The sequence below is a fragment of the Anopheles maculipalpis genome, chromosome 2RL (genome assembly GCF_943734695.1).
Source record: "Anopheles maculipalpis chromosome 2RL, idAnoMacuDA_375_x, whole genome shotgun sequence".
In the NCBI taxonomy this organism is placed as follows: Eukaryota; Metazoa; Arthropoda; class Insecta; order Diptera; family Culicidae; genus Anopheles; species Anopheles maculipalpis.
Window position 1 is genome coordinate 23,461,934 of NC_064871.1, and position 13,697 is coordinate 23,475,630.

Sequence of the window (13,697 nt, forward strand, 5' to 3'; positions counted from 1 at the left end):
CATATATTCGCGTGCTATTATTCATACGATTGGAATGGTGGAGAAAGTGCCATCGCTTTAGCTATTGCCGGACCGAAGTGTACTCAGCCTCTTTAACACACACACACACATGCGCTCACAGGTGCTCACCCGGTGACCGAGAAAGTGACCAACAACAGTACGCAACGAACCGCAGCGATTCGGTCACCGTAAGAGGATCGACGTTATACGATCGCACCGAGGGCACGGGCACACATACGGCCGGCTGGACGAATTTCGGTTTTAACCTACATTCGCAACCAGCCGTGCAAGCAGTTGTGTGATCCCGCTTTCCAACCTTTGCGAGCTGTGTGACACTCCAAACGACTGTCCTCGGTCCACCCAAAAAATACCTACCTCTACGTGCGTGTGATGGCTGATGGAGCACGGCTAAGTAGCCAAGAATTATTTACTCCTGGTGGTGTTGCTGATGCGCTGCGTTTCTTCACTTGTACCGATCGAAAGAATGCAAATGTCGTCGTGTTTTGGACACCTCAAACCTTCATAACTGTACACTTAGGCCACCGGTTTGGCCACACATTGAGCCATGAAAGGCCGTATCCTTTTCACGCTTTTTCTCCCAACGTGACTTCGTGACCCACTTCACTGCCGTTCCGTACGCGTAAGCTCTGTCACCAATCCTCGCTTCACAGAAGGGAAAAAGGGACACGCAAGCGCACACACATACACTTTCTCACACACCAACAATTTCTGTGACAGGCGGTTCGCACACGCACAGAGGAATTTCACCGAACTAACTACAACTATCTCTCCGTTTTCCCCTCCGGTGTGGTAAGCCGTTTTCACCTGTAGCACACTGCGAACTGTTATTTATCCTTTTAATGCTATAAGATCATCGTGCGCTTTTGGGGACACTTAATTTAGCCTTCTTTTTTGTGGATTTTTTCTTATTTCCACACACATACACATATACACAAACACACGCACACGAAACACTGTGTGCAAGCACTGCTTTGTGGATCAATTTACGACCGCACCGGACGGCGGTTCAACAGCGAATGGCGCGAACCCGTGCGTCGAAACTTTCTATTCTGTTGATCCATTTCTCCTTCTCCTTGGCCGTGGCGGTATGCTGTTGCTGCTGCTGTTGCTGCTCGAGCAACATGAAGTCAAGCAGACGAAGGGGAGGTTTTGTTTACATGTACTCTACCCCATCGGCAAGGGTGTCGAACATGGCGTTCGTGAGCATTGCAGGAAAACATATTTTAGTTTTTCTAAATACTTTTGACAATAACTTACTACTTATTGCTGAAATAATAATCATAAAACACTAATTCATAAAACATAAACTTAAATTGCTCGAATTTCAAACTCAAGCTCCTCGGAGTACTTCGAGCTGCTCGAACCGTGACGGGAATAACGCATTAGCCATGACACAGTAACGTCCAACGCGTGGTGTAACGTTAGCATTGCCTCGATTGCAAAGGTATGCTTCTAGATTTTGAAGAAAACCTCTGTCTTTGCTGCTATGTACATTTTCAGGAGAAGTAGCTACGTTATATTTTATTGATGGAATGAATAGAAATAGAAAAAATCATATTGAACTAGGATGTGGAGCAGAGGCGGATTTAGCCCTTCTGAATACCGGAGGGGGACTTAAGGGGATTTTCTTAACCTAGGGACTGTCAAAAACTGCATACGAAAAAACTTTCCTAAGCATACGAATTTTCTGCACGGGATAGAGCTTGAGGCGGTAAATGAGCTTGGGAGGCCCTTTCTACATTCCGTGACGGGAGGGGGTGTGAGGAGCTCTCAACTCGAGTAGGAGTTTTAACACAAAATCTTAAAAATAAAATGTAGTTATTTATAGTGATGGTAATAAATCTTTAACATAAGTGTCATCGGAACCATTTTATACGAGGCCACTTAAATGATTCCTTTTGGGCTTCAGCTCGCAGTCCGAGCTTCGAGCCGAGGAATCCATGGGGCCGTTCAGTCCGCTAGTAGGAAGATCCGCCCCTGGCGTGGAGTTTAACGTTTACGCGAAAACCGATGTCGATGACAGCTCAGGTATTTTATAGTATTTCGTATGACTATAATATCTTTACCATTGACATGGAATTTTGGCACCTTATACGCACAAAAAGAGACAACATTGTATTGGTACGATTGGTACGCTGAATGCTTTTTCGATCAAGGAACAGGTTCGTCTTCTATGTTACTAATGAAGTCTCCCAAAATCGCATGTACGCAGGATGCGCCACTTAAGGCTGAAACAAGCTAAAAATGTATTACTATCACAATTAATGACTACATCTACATGACTACATATTTTATTGATGGAATGAACACCGAATGCTGAACGTTATTTGTGGAAATAGAAACAATAAAGGTACCAACTTCATTCAAGATTAACCTCTATCTTTCCATTCCATAACCACACCACACTAGTAGGTCATTGTTTCGCGTACTTTATCCCAAGAAATCACCGAATCTTTTGAACAAATCAAAATAAAATTAAACTGCAAAAGGATACATCTTGATAAAACCACAATAAAAACACGAAAAGAAAGATTACACATGTTTTTCACTAATGTTTATTAACATTTTTGTTCCATTTCTCATCCATTTGACACAGTGTTACAACTCATGCATGGATTCCCCTCTTATCATTACCCAAAGTTACAATACACTTTTATTTCTGCACGGATTGTTTTCCTTTTCCTATTTCGTTTGATTTGTTAGCGCACTGTTAGCCCGTGTTCATTGTCTGCACGAACTCTGTACGGTTCAGGTTTTTCTGCCATTTCAATGATACAATAATAATTACGGTTCAAATATATAATAACTTTATAGGTTTGTATATTTCTGTATATACAAGCGATACATTTTGGAACCGTATTATGGGGGTGGCAAGAAATGTATGTTCCTTTCTTTCCGTTTTTTTTTTGTTGTTGTTTTGTTTTGTTGCAACAATTGTGTGTATATGATGAAATTTTGCATTTACTTGCCTCACTTTTCCCTGCATACAATGAGACCACCTTACAGGTAGAAGAAGAAAACAGTTTATTTTTGTAATAATTTTTATTTTACATTCACTAGTGTTAAACCTGCGCTGTGGTAAGGGTGAGTGTGTGTACCTAAGAACGTCAAATAACAGTTTGCTCTTGATATATAAACGAACAGCTTGTTGTACTACGGTGTGTGACACCGGATTCTATAATAGAGATGAATATACACTTATGTACGGTTGTACGGCTTGGATGGATCAAATTTTAATCCCGACCGCATGAAACAGCGCGTCGATTGATTACGAACCAATGCAAAGTGGTAGTAGTAGTAGTAGTTGTTGTAGTGGTGGTGGAGTTTTAAACTTTTCCGCCAATAAACGAGAAACTTGCCTGCGCGTCCGTGAATGAAACGTTGCAGTGATAAACATATACATACGTACATACATATAGTTTAGTAATACTTGCTGATGTTCCTGATGATTGTAAACTAATAGGTCTGTGGTTTTGTGTGTGATTTAAAATTAGTACGTTCCGAATCCGGATTCGCACACCTTTCTAAATAATCTATTTACAGCACAGAAAAAAAAACAACCCTAGCATCCAAACGCACTAAAAGGGCACTAAGGGAACATAATGTAATTGGATCCTACTATGTGTGTAGCTGTGCTATTGTTATAAACAAGAAGTGTGCACATTCGCACCTTAAAAAGCAACGTAGCTGTGTAATAATCACTTGTAGTGGCAAAAAGGTATACTAGAGATGATAGAAGAACATAGTAATAAATAATCTCATGCCGGAACCGGCCACACAATATTCCACCGGTTACACAAGCATAATTCCCCCCTTAGCGCTTCGCTAAAGCATATGCGACGCTTCTAATTCAAATACACTAATTACGAAACTATTTACTCGCCGAACTAATTGAACCCTAACTTAAGAATAGTAACAGAAGGCTAATCTCTATCCAGCTAATATATGAGTAGCTACTAAATCAGTATATTGCAAACATGCCCATCTTTACTAGTTGGTATAAAGGAAACAAAGAAAAAAAGACAATATAAGAATACTTGTACGACAGCGTAAAACAGTGCATTCCAGGATATAAAGCAAGTGTTCATATGTTTAAAACAATGCGCTTAGATTGCTGCCTGACAAATGAACGCTTGTTTTGTACTTGCTGATAATACACTGTACACAGGTTGGCGTAGGATTCGCTCAAAGAACTGGAAAAGAAACTAGCAGCTGCTAGGAGGTAGCTAGTATGGATTAGTTTGGCGGACTATAAGGTTTAAAAAATACTTCCTGAAGTGTGTATATGTATGTCTGTATGTCTCTGACGACGACTCTCTTAACGTAAAAGAAATGTCCGCTGTGGTGAAAATGTAAAATCACCATTAAGCTGCACCTACACATCCGGGCTAAGGAAGACCTAGGAGAACTCTGGCTTAACATAGGCCGTAGTCTATCTGTGGATTTGTGTGTATGCGTTTGTAGAGTTAGTAAACGAGAAAACTGGAGTAAACAGACGCGGGCCCCTTTTTTTTGCGTGCCGTGGTAATTGTGTGTAGATCGCATTTTTTTGGCATTATTTCTTCTGTGCACAGCTGTGTTTGCTACATTCTATATCATTCAGTCCTTTTTTGGCAGGAGACAAAGAAACACAAATGAAAAAAAAAAAAAACACAAACCAGAACCCCTTACAATCTCACCCATGGATGGATCGATCTTGTACGCGGTTCTTTTACTTCTTTTATCTCCCATCATATTGAATTCTAGGTCTTTTTTCTGGTTAGTTCTTTGCATGTTTTTTACTCCTTTATTCTCTCACAGAGAGAGAAAGGGAGAACCCTTTCTCTCTCTGTATTATAGTAATGATTAATTGCTTTTTTTAAAAATGGACGTCAAAAAGTTTACAAATTGATTCACTCTTCCTTGCTGCACTCTTTTATCAGACTTTCAGACAGCGCGCACCCCTTTGTACCAGAAGATTGGTGGTTAGATCGGAGGCACGTCTTACATTCTTACGCATCGAGCTTAATAGTTGCCCCAATGTTTCGCTGTTTCGTTAACGGATTGTTTTCTGACTGTGTGTATGAATGACTGTGTTTATATTTCTTTAGGAGATTAAATTTCTTTCTAAAGCATTATTTGGCAAAAATGTAGTTAGTTCATTCAAATCATTGGAACTCGAAGATCTGTACACTCTTTCTTAAGGGCGCTTTGCTTTTGTTTTTAGAATTATCTTTCTGTGTGTGTGTGTGTGTGTGTGTGTGTGTGTGTGTGTGTTTTTGTAGTTGTTTTAGGGCGCCCCATTTCCACTAGACACTGTTGGATCGTATTTGCACCGACGACAATAACGACTACAGCGTCAAATTGTGACTTCCAGGACTATCCAGAGTATGGACTTTGGCTATTAACTATTGCTCCTAATTTTCTAACACGCGCCCCGCAAGAAATGACTGCTCGCTGGCCTAGGGTGCAAAGAATTGAAATATATATTTATACTATTCGGCTCACTACTCTGCCCTTCAACTGTACTGTGGTTGGTTTTGTTTGACACATCCAATCAGGTTCTAGGTTAGAATTGTTTTGGCGCATTGGTTTGCATTTCGATTTGTTTGTATTCTAATTACGTCGTTCACTGACGGTTAGGACGGAGCAACATATAACAACACATTAACTAACCGTCATTAAAAAAACACGGAGATGTAGTTACGCGGGAAGGTAGTTTAATGTTACTACTTTCGCTATCCGTGATAGCATATTTTTTTAGAGTTTTTTAGCTTCCTGTCTCCTGCTCGTAATGATGAGCCATGATAAAGGACTTTGCTTGATGCCAACGATTGACGCAAAGACATGATTGTATCATAACCCTCTTTTCCCTACTTATCTATTATGGTTAACCCGTTCATGCTGATGCTGTTGCTGCTGCTAGTGGGGTTCGTACCAGAAACGGTGCAATTACTACTACCGTTATTGCTAACACTACCATTGCAGATGATGCTGCTGCTAGTTGCCTGTGGGATACCGTTCGCCGTTGCCGCGGCTGTCGTAGCTGCGGCACTCTGTTGCTTTAGCTTATCGAACAGTTGCAACTTCGACCGAACGTTTCCTTCGCAGATGTTGTTTAAGCGTATTTGGGGACCGTTTGTAACGGCTCCCGAAGCTTGCTGCTTGCGTTCTAACTCCAAACAGAACGCTTCATACTCGAAGCGTTGCTTCAGTTCGGCCTGTGATAGCTTTGCGTTGTTGGCTGCCGCAGCAGCAGTACTGGAAGCATGCGTTCTTCCATTATCGTTGACTGCTGTTCCATTTGGTGTTGCTAGTGTTGTGTTTTGTGTTGTTGCATTGGCACTATTCGTGACCGTGCCGCCGCTCATCGCAATACACGGCGATGCAGTCGTTCCCGTCGAATAGGCCGCACTAGGAGGACGATGATAATGATGATGGTGATGATGATGATGTTGCAGGTGTACCGAACTACCCGGACCACCGCAATGGCTCCCGGAGGCGGACGCACCCAGCTGAAGCGTATCAGGTACAGTGAATGGTTTGAATGTTTGGCCCTTGCGCTCGAAGTATTCGACAATCTTGGCGATCTGTGCTGAGCGTGTGTTGGGCATGTTGGTACAGTGCCGGTCATCCCACAGCAACGAATCCGAACCGGCCAGACTGCTGATATCGTCCGAGCTGTCGGTGAAAATCGATGACGAACGATTTTTGCAGTACAACAGCTGATTGGCGAACTGGTTCTTCTGGATCATGCTGCTTATTTCCGAATCGAGCGCTAATCGATTGATCAGACCCATGTCGATCGAGCGTGCATCGATGTCTACATTACTCAGCACGTGATGATGTCGACCGTGCAGCTGATGATGTGCGGGATGGAGATGGTGTAGATGGTGGTGATGGTTAAAACGCTTGCGAATTGAATCCGACAGCTCCAAATCATCCATACTTCGCAGCGAACTGACCGTGGTCGAGCTGTCATCAAAGAACAATATACTAGAACTATCGTTCAGCGTTTGATTAGACATCAGACCGGTCAAACCATCGGCAGGGGTTCCACTCGATGCTGTTCCAGGACCTCCGCTAGCAAGCGTTGTTGCTCCAGCGTATATGCACCGACACATGGATAACCGATCAGTCGATTCAAAGTGCGCAATCTGTTCCAAACAGCAGCAGGGAGAAGATTTGTACGTGCCAAAATCCTCATTTAGACATGAAAAGAATCCACTCTCAGTTGACCCCCGTCGGGTGAGAATACGTGGTGCCTCAAACACTCCTTCTCCTTCGGGACACGTTTCCTTGCCACCGACACCAATCGCACTCGGTTCACCAATAATGGATGCATCAGATGCAGCATTTAGTAGTCTATCCTCTACAGTCCTTTGCTCCCCTTCACTCTTCTGCCTGATCACTACAACCTCTTCTTCCTCCTCATCATCCAGCTGGGTCGATTCTCCATCGCAGCTTGCACCATCCTGACCTTCTTCCGTGCCACTGTCGCCATTATTGCTGCCACACAAATGAACCAGATTGCTCGCAGTACAGCTGGGAAGTTTCACATGTTTAGCTCCCTGCTTTGACTCCTCTTCATTCAGCTCCAGTTCCTCGTCAGCCGGATCCTCTGACACGATGGAAGGCATTATAGGTTTCACACTACCGTTGGACATCTTCTTTGCCGTAGCTAAATTGACTGTGTTTGCTGATGCCGCAGCACTCGTACTGGAGGTTGTGGTGGTCGTAGTTGCTTTCGCCGCACTGGACACCTTTAACGCGTTCGACACCGTGCCGCCACTCGTTACTTCAGTCTCGATTTGACCACTCTTGTACAGTGGATGACTAGAGAGTTCGGTGAAGCTGGCCCGATACTTTCGCACGTTTCCGAGCGACACTTTCCGGTATTCGTTCGCTAACGCACCGCTCGGATCTTCATCTTCCTCTCCATACTCTTTGCGTGGTGAGGTGGGTGAGTTCGGTAAACTCTTCGGCTGGCCCTCGGCATTGCTACCGCCAGAATTTGAACCACTAGCGCTTGCCAACCCAGTACAGCTTCTACCGTCGCGCGCATTCCGCACAATTTGATTTTGCACCGAATTCCATGCCCGGAAGTAGGGAGCTGATATTTCGAAGCAGGAGCTAAACAAATCACCCGAACTGTACGTCGTTACGGCTGGTTTCGGTCCGAGAATCTTTTTCACACCCTTCAGCTGCGATAGCGCACTGAACGGGTTTGCCTTCGTTCCGCTGCCTTGTTCCGTTTTGGCGCGCGGCTTGTACTGCGAGTCCTTGAGCAGCATCGTTTCCGCAACCTTTCGGAGCGTTTGGTTCGAATAGGTGGGCGATTCCGGGATTGCTGGTTCGGCCGGCCGAACTACCGAGTTGCCCCGCTGGTACATGTGATAACGTGCCTTATCACTAGGCGTCGTGTGCGGTGGAAATACGATCACATTTTCCGACAGCGAGCGCCGGTGGTGAAGTGGGTTTTGTGAGTATTCCCCACTACCGGACGGTGTTGATGTGTTGCTGCCGCTGCTACCCGTAGAGGAAGCGTTTTCACACACTGCTGGTACCGGTTCGGAGCTGCTGCTGGTGGAACCGTTCAGCCCGTTCACGCCAACACCGTTCGAGATCGCACTTCCGTTAGCTAGGTTCATACGATAGTGTGCTTGTTGCTGTTGCTGTAGATGGTTGTAGCTATCCTCACATACATCCGACAGCAAGGTACACTTTTTCACACACTCCGTGAACGTTGGTCGACTCTTTGGATCATACTGAAAAAGGGAAAAGGTACATTAAAAAAGATAAGTTAGACAAAGGGACCCAACCATTTGAAGGGACATATTTACTTACAGTACAACAATAGAAGGCCAGTCTTAAAAACGCCGGTGGTGTGTCGTTTGGGCACACATCGGCAAAAGCAATGTAGTCCAAACCGAACGTATCAGTTCTGGGCATAATGTCCGGATCTGCCTCAATCTGTGTGGGAGAAAAATCAACATAAAGTGTTAGTGGAATACAGTCTCACTATTCATACGAGGATATTTAACATTATTTACCCGAGCTATTAATTCACATAATATTATTCCGAAGGAGAATACATCACTGGTTTGATCGTACCACTGTCCTTTCAGACACTCCGGACTCATCCAGTACGGTGAGCCAACAGTATCAAGGCGAGGTTTACCACTAAAAAAAAAGAATATTTGGAAATTCGTAACGTTACTAAGTGCATTCGTGTTGGAGAGTCCTTTGTTATACTAACCACTTTCGGGGGATGTTGGCTGCTAGCCCAAAATCTCCGACTACTGCATCGAACATACCATCCGGTAACCGTTTAACAAGCACGTTCTGGAAAGTATTGATATAGAAATTAAACTATAAATCTATAGCCGATAATGGATAGCGACTTTACATACCTTGCTCGTAAGATCGCGATGGAAGATACCGACATCGTGTACGTACTGCATTCCTCGAGCAATACCCAATGCGATTCTTATCTTCCAAAGGGCCGGAAGGTACTGTGCTTTGTTCGCAATCAGCTGCTCCAGTGAACCTTCCTCGATGTACTCGGTGAGGGCGTGTAGCTGTCCTTCCTGCACGCAGACGCCCATAAACCTGTCGGCGAGTAGAAAAAAAAGAAAACTGTCTGGTTAGAAACTGGATCTATAACGACTTGTGGATGGATTTTGTGATGCAATTCCCACGCAACCATCTCGCCAGCCAAGAAAAGCCCGTCGAAATACATGTGTCGGAAATGTTCTAATACTACTCTTTGCAATCAATCATAGCCCCCTCTATCGTAACAAAAACCGATTTCCTGATTTACTAAACGCATTGTGTCCAATTCATTGGCTACATGTAATACATAAGCAGAAAGTGTTGCATTATTGATTATTTACTCAACGACTTAACGGTTGATCGTACCTAAACCATTGAATGTGATCATTTTACAACGCATGATTACCAGCGCAAAGAAAGTGGCCGGGATCGGAAGCGGAACTGAGAGTGCAGTAATAATTTAAAAGTGGCCCGGTTGGCGTGATCTGTATGTTTTTCTTCCTTCTGAAGTTCGCCTTAATTAATGATGGTAATGTGTCTCGAACCACTTACGACATACCGGGGAAGAGAAAAATGGTATGTCCAATCATTTTCGGCACACATGAAGCGAATTTTCCTTGACAGCAGCACTCACGATCCCTTCTGGGCACATCTGATTCGTCCCCAGTCTTTTGGTAGATTTGATCAATTGCAATTGCATAAGCGCCTGTCTGAGTCGTTTGTTGACTTCATTAATCAAGGTGTCGTTTTGGAAGAAAGAAAAACAAAAAATACAGACACAAACAGAGGTAATCTGTGAAAATGTGAAATTGTTTTAATGACGGTAAAGAGAGAAGAAAGCAACGTGCACTAATGTTTAAGCAATCGCGTTGGTTTTTTTTTATTGGTTATAGGTTTTTGTCCATTCGATTTGATTTTACAATAGTTTACCATTCGCATAATAACCATTATGTCTACTTTAAGTATTGAAGCGGATTAATGCATTTATATAATATTGTATTACAGCAGAAGATCGCGAACTTGTCGTACACCATACTAAGCGAGAGAGAGCTGTTGCGCCATGAAAACCCTTTGTTTAAGCTATTTGCTATTTTAGGAGTAATAATTTGTATTTACAATCACGAAATCAGGCCTGTAGTAAAACATCTCAACGCTGCTTTACACCGAAACCGTTTAGGCGATCTGTCCTGACCGATCTAATTTACCCGTGCTGGGAAATCCCAAGAATCTGTGTTACTTAACGGATTCCTTCTGACCTCCGTGCGAATCTTGTACAATTCCCGGTTTGCGTTGGAAAGAAACCGCAATTTCAACTTGACCGCCCGGTCAACGAACGTCCGTCGATCATCGTTTTCCCGGCTAAATGCCCTTCTCCTCCTCCTGCGCTTCATAACAATAGTCCGATACCAGTTGCTTCCGACTTTCGCTCGCGATGCTGCATCATTCGGAAACAATGGAGCAGGCACACGGTCCCGTCTTCCTTCACCCGATAGGAAGTATCTCAGCAAGTTTTCTCAGGCAAAAGCAACACTCATCCGGTCTATTTATGTGCCCGGAAGTCACACCTCGACATCGACGTTGGCAAGGCAAAGCGTCTAAAATATCATCTGTTCGTCTTATGCCGCCAACCAACATTCCTCGGCAAGATGGATTTTAAAATGCGTTACACTGCGCGTTGTTCGCTTCGTCGTGACGCTCGTGATGCCGAAGGTCAGCCCAGAGTTTAGGGGAGGAAAAGACTGATCTCAACCAATTTCCATCACTAGCGACGGCAACGAGTTAGCTTAGCGTCGTGTATAAGCAGTACACATTTTAACACATTCCACTCATCATGACCGGATTTGTTGTCGTTGAACCTACCGTGGACAGTGGCACTGTGCTCCCATCGTTTCGGAAGCCCTTGTAGGCACAGGCAAAATTTACTCCAAAAAAGAAACATCCCAAATATGGTACCTCCCCTCATCTGGGTCAAGGGAAACATCGCATGACGAGATGAAATATGGCGCCAGTCTGACATCGGCCACAGATCGGACCTAGCGATACATAATGCAAGTTACAGTGAGGATAGTGTTCATGCGAGAGATCAACACGGTAATTTTGTTATTCATAGGATCAGCTGTCAGAAGAGGAATATGGTCTGAATATCTTACAGACCATCAGCTCTTTTCTGATCTTGTCACTGTAGTCAAAATGCATAAAGTACTCCATACATCAATCAAGAAATTACAGTCATATTCACCAACAAGTTTATCCATTGCAGCAGGTCAGTAGCACTCTCTTCACACTTAATAACCGTGGAACATCTGTAATAACTTGTTTTGCAAGCCGGTACCACACATCTGATACTGTGATTGAGTAAACACGTCACATCGTTTCCGCAATTCCAAATATGAGGTGTTCTCCACGCAAGGGCCGCATTTAGAGGCTCAGATTCAAAACATACCTGATGCTGTTGTCCATATCAATATACCATCTGCTACTTCCTGATCGTCTGTGAACACTTCCAGCACACAGACACAATCCGGAACAACCCCGGAAAACGAACGGCAGCCTTTTTGTCCGTTGCAAGAGTACACCGGCCCAGGGGAACTGGTTTTATTTTCCGCATCATCTCAGTGCGCCACACACCAGGACGGGTAGCCTTTTTTCCGCACCCGCTATTCGGCAGTGCTGCGGGGTCGGTTTGGAAAACTGGTCATGTTCGTGACTTCGTGACATGATTCACAGCTGCTGCCGGTGGCAAAATTGTGCTAACCGAACGGGTTGTGGAGACATTTCGCAGCTTTCGCTTTTGTTTGTAGAAAAGCGGGAAATCTTAATGATAATGCGGTACGGCGGTTTCATACCAGCTTTTCCTTCATTCCCAAAATTAGAATTTTAGATGAGCTGAGCAGTTCAAAAACGGCTCGAGCAAAAAGATAGCTATTTACGAATTCATTTTTCCAATAGTTTGTTTTCCGTACCCACAACAACAAGTACTTACACCCGGTATCACCCATCCTCTTCCCATCCCATGAAGATCGCCGCGGGCGTACGATTAGCATGTCTCTGAAGCTTACCGACAAGTGTTGCCTTCTTACCACTTTAGCTCACCTTTAACAACGTGCGCGCTTCGTACGGTATTCTTCCGCATTCGGACAACAAAAAAAAAAAAAACAGGAGAGTGATCCATCGGCTATGCTAAGCTACGCTCAATTCTAGCCAAAATCTAGGTAGTGCAGTAGTGGCAATTAACACAATTCTCTAGTTTCCACCGCTTCACGCCAAAGCAAGGAATCAATCTAAACTCGGCAAAGTTTGGTAATTGGCGTAGGTACAGCTACAAGTGCGCCCTCTAGTGAAACGTGCCTCAAGAGCCTGTGTTCGAGAGCCGCACACTTCGAATCGTTTGCCGATCGCTCCAAGCCGCTTCTGCACAGAAGTGCTTGTACACACGTGTTTTCTGTTCGTCTCAAGAGCCCGATGTTCTGTGTGGGCATGGCAGCAACTTGGTTGGATGTTCTAAAATATCGCGTGGGAAGCACAAAAGAACACACGGCGAGATGGTGATAATTGATACAATTATGCTGTTTGAGAAGAATAAAGGCAAACAATTGGAGATAACGCGCGGGAAAATGGAGCTATAAATAGTAATTGCAACGCAGAGGAGCATCAATGGTAGAGCTGTTCATTCATCCAAAAACAAACTCTATTTTGGGTTAATTCATAAGCTATGGCAAACATCAAATACCCATGCAGAATTATAGATTGAAAGGAGAAGCTTATGTGAGCTTAATCCAACGATATATTATAGAACGACGCTTTTTTCACCACCAGCGCCTGTTTACTTTTGAAATCCCACCTAGAGCGTTCTTTCCTATTTCGTATTACTGACTATCCAACAATTAGGTATTCTAATCAGTTGTTAGATGACCGGCTAGAAGCGTCGAAGCAGACATGAAGTACCATCAATCTACCAAACGAACCTCCAGAGTGTTTGTTGCGATTTCGACTATCAAAGGAGATCGATTTCCAAGTTTAGTTAAATGAGGTTAAATTTATTAATAAACTTTACCACAACAAAAGTTTCTTATTGCTCTCAAAATAGCATAAATTGCTTTGCTTCCCACTCAAGCAATACCGAAGAACAAGCGCAAACATCA

General features: G+C 43.8%; 5 protein-coding genes across 5 annotated transcripts in view; 2 read left to right on the forward strand and 3 right to left on the reverse strand.

The window, feature by feature from the left end:
* LOC126556771 (uncharacterized) overlaps nt 1-13,697 on the forward strand; it is a 364,167-nt gene that overhangs the window by 222,207 nt on the left and 128,263 nt on the right. The window lies entirely within an intron of this gene.
* LOC126557752 (lysyl oxidase homolog 2B-like) overlaps nt 1-13,697 on the forward strand; it is a 249,133-nt gene that overhangs the window by 117,178 nt on the left and 118,258 nt on the right. The window lies entirely within an intron of this gene.
* LOC126558142 (uncharacterized) overlaps nt 1-13,697 on the reverse strand; it is a 459,948-nt gene that overhangs the window by 81,473 nt on the left and 364,778 nt on the right. The gene's annotated exons all lie outside the window — the stretch shown is intronic.
* Nucleotides 1-13,697, reverse strand: part of LOC126558359 (lachesin-like) — a 346,936-nt gene that overhangs the window by 41,256 nt on the left and 291,983 nt on the right. The window lies entirely within an intron of this gene.
* LOC126556772 (uncharacterized) overlaps nt 5,867-13,697 on the reverse strand; it is a 51,459-nt gene continuing 43,628 nt past the window's right edge. Inside the window, exons 3-7 of the mRNA XM_050212258.1 lie at nt 9,414-9,612; nt 9,260-9,345; nt 9,054-9,183; nt 8,848-8,973; nt 5,867-8,768 (exon numbers count right to left, since the gene is read on the reverse strand). Coding sequence (XP_050068215.1) covers nt 5,874-8,768; nt 8,848-8,973; nt 9,054-9,183; nt 9,260-9,345; nt 9,414-9,612 — 3,436 coding nt within the window. The 3' untranslated portion in view covers nt 5,867-5,873. The remainder of the gene's footprint in view (nt 8,769-8,847; nt 8,974-9,053; nt 9,184-9,259; nt 9,346-9,413; nt 9,613-13,697) is intronic.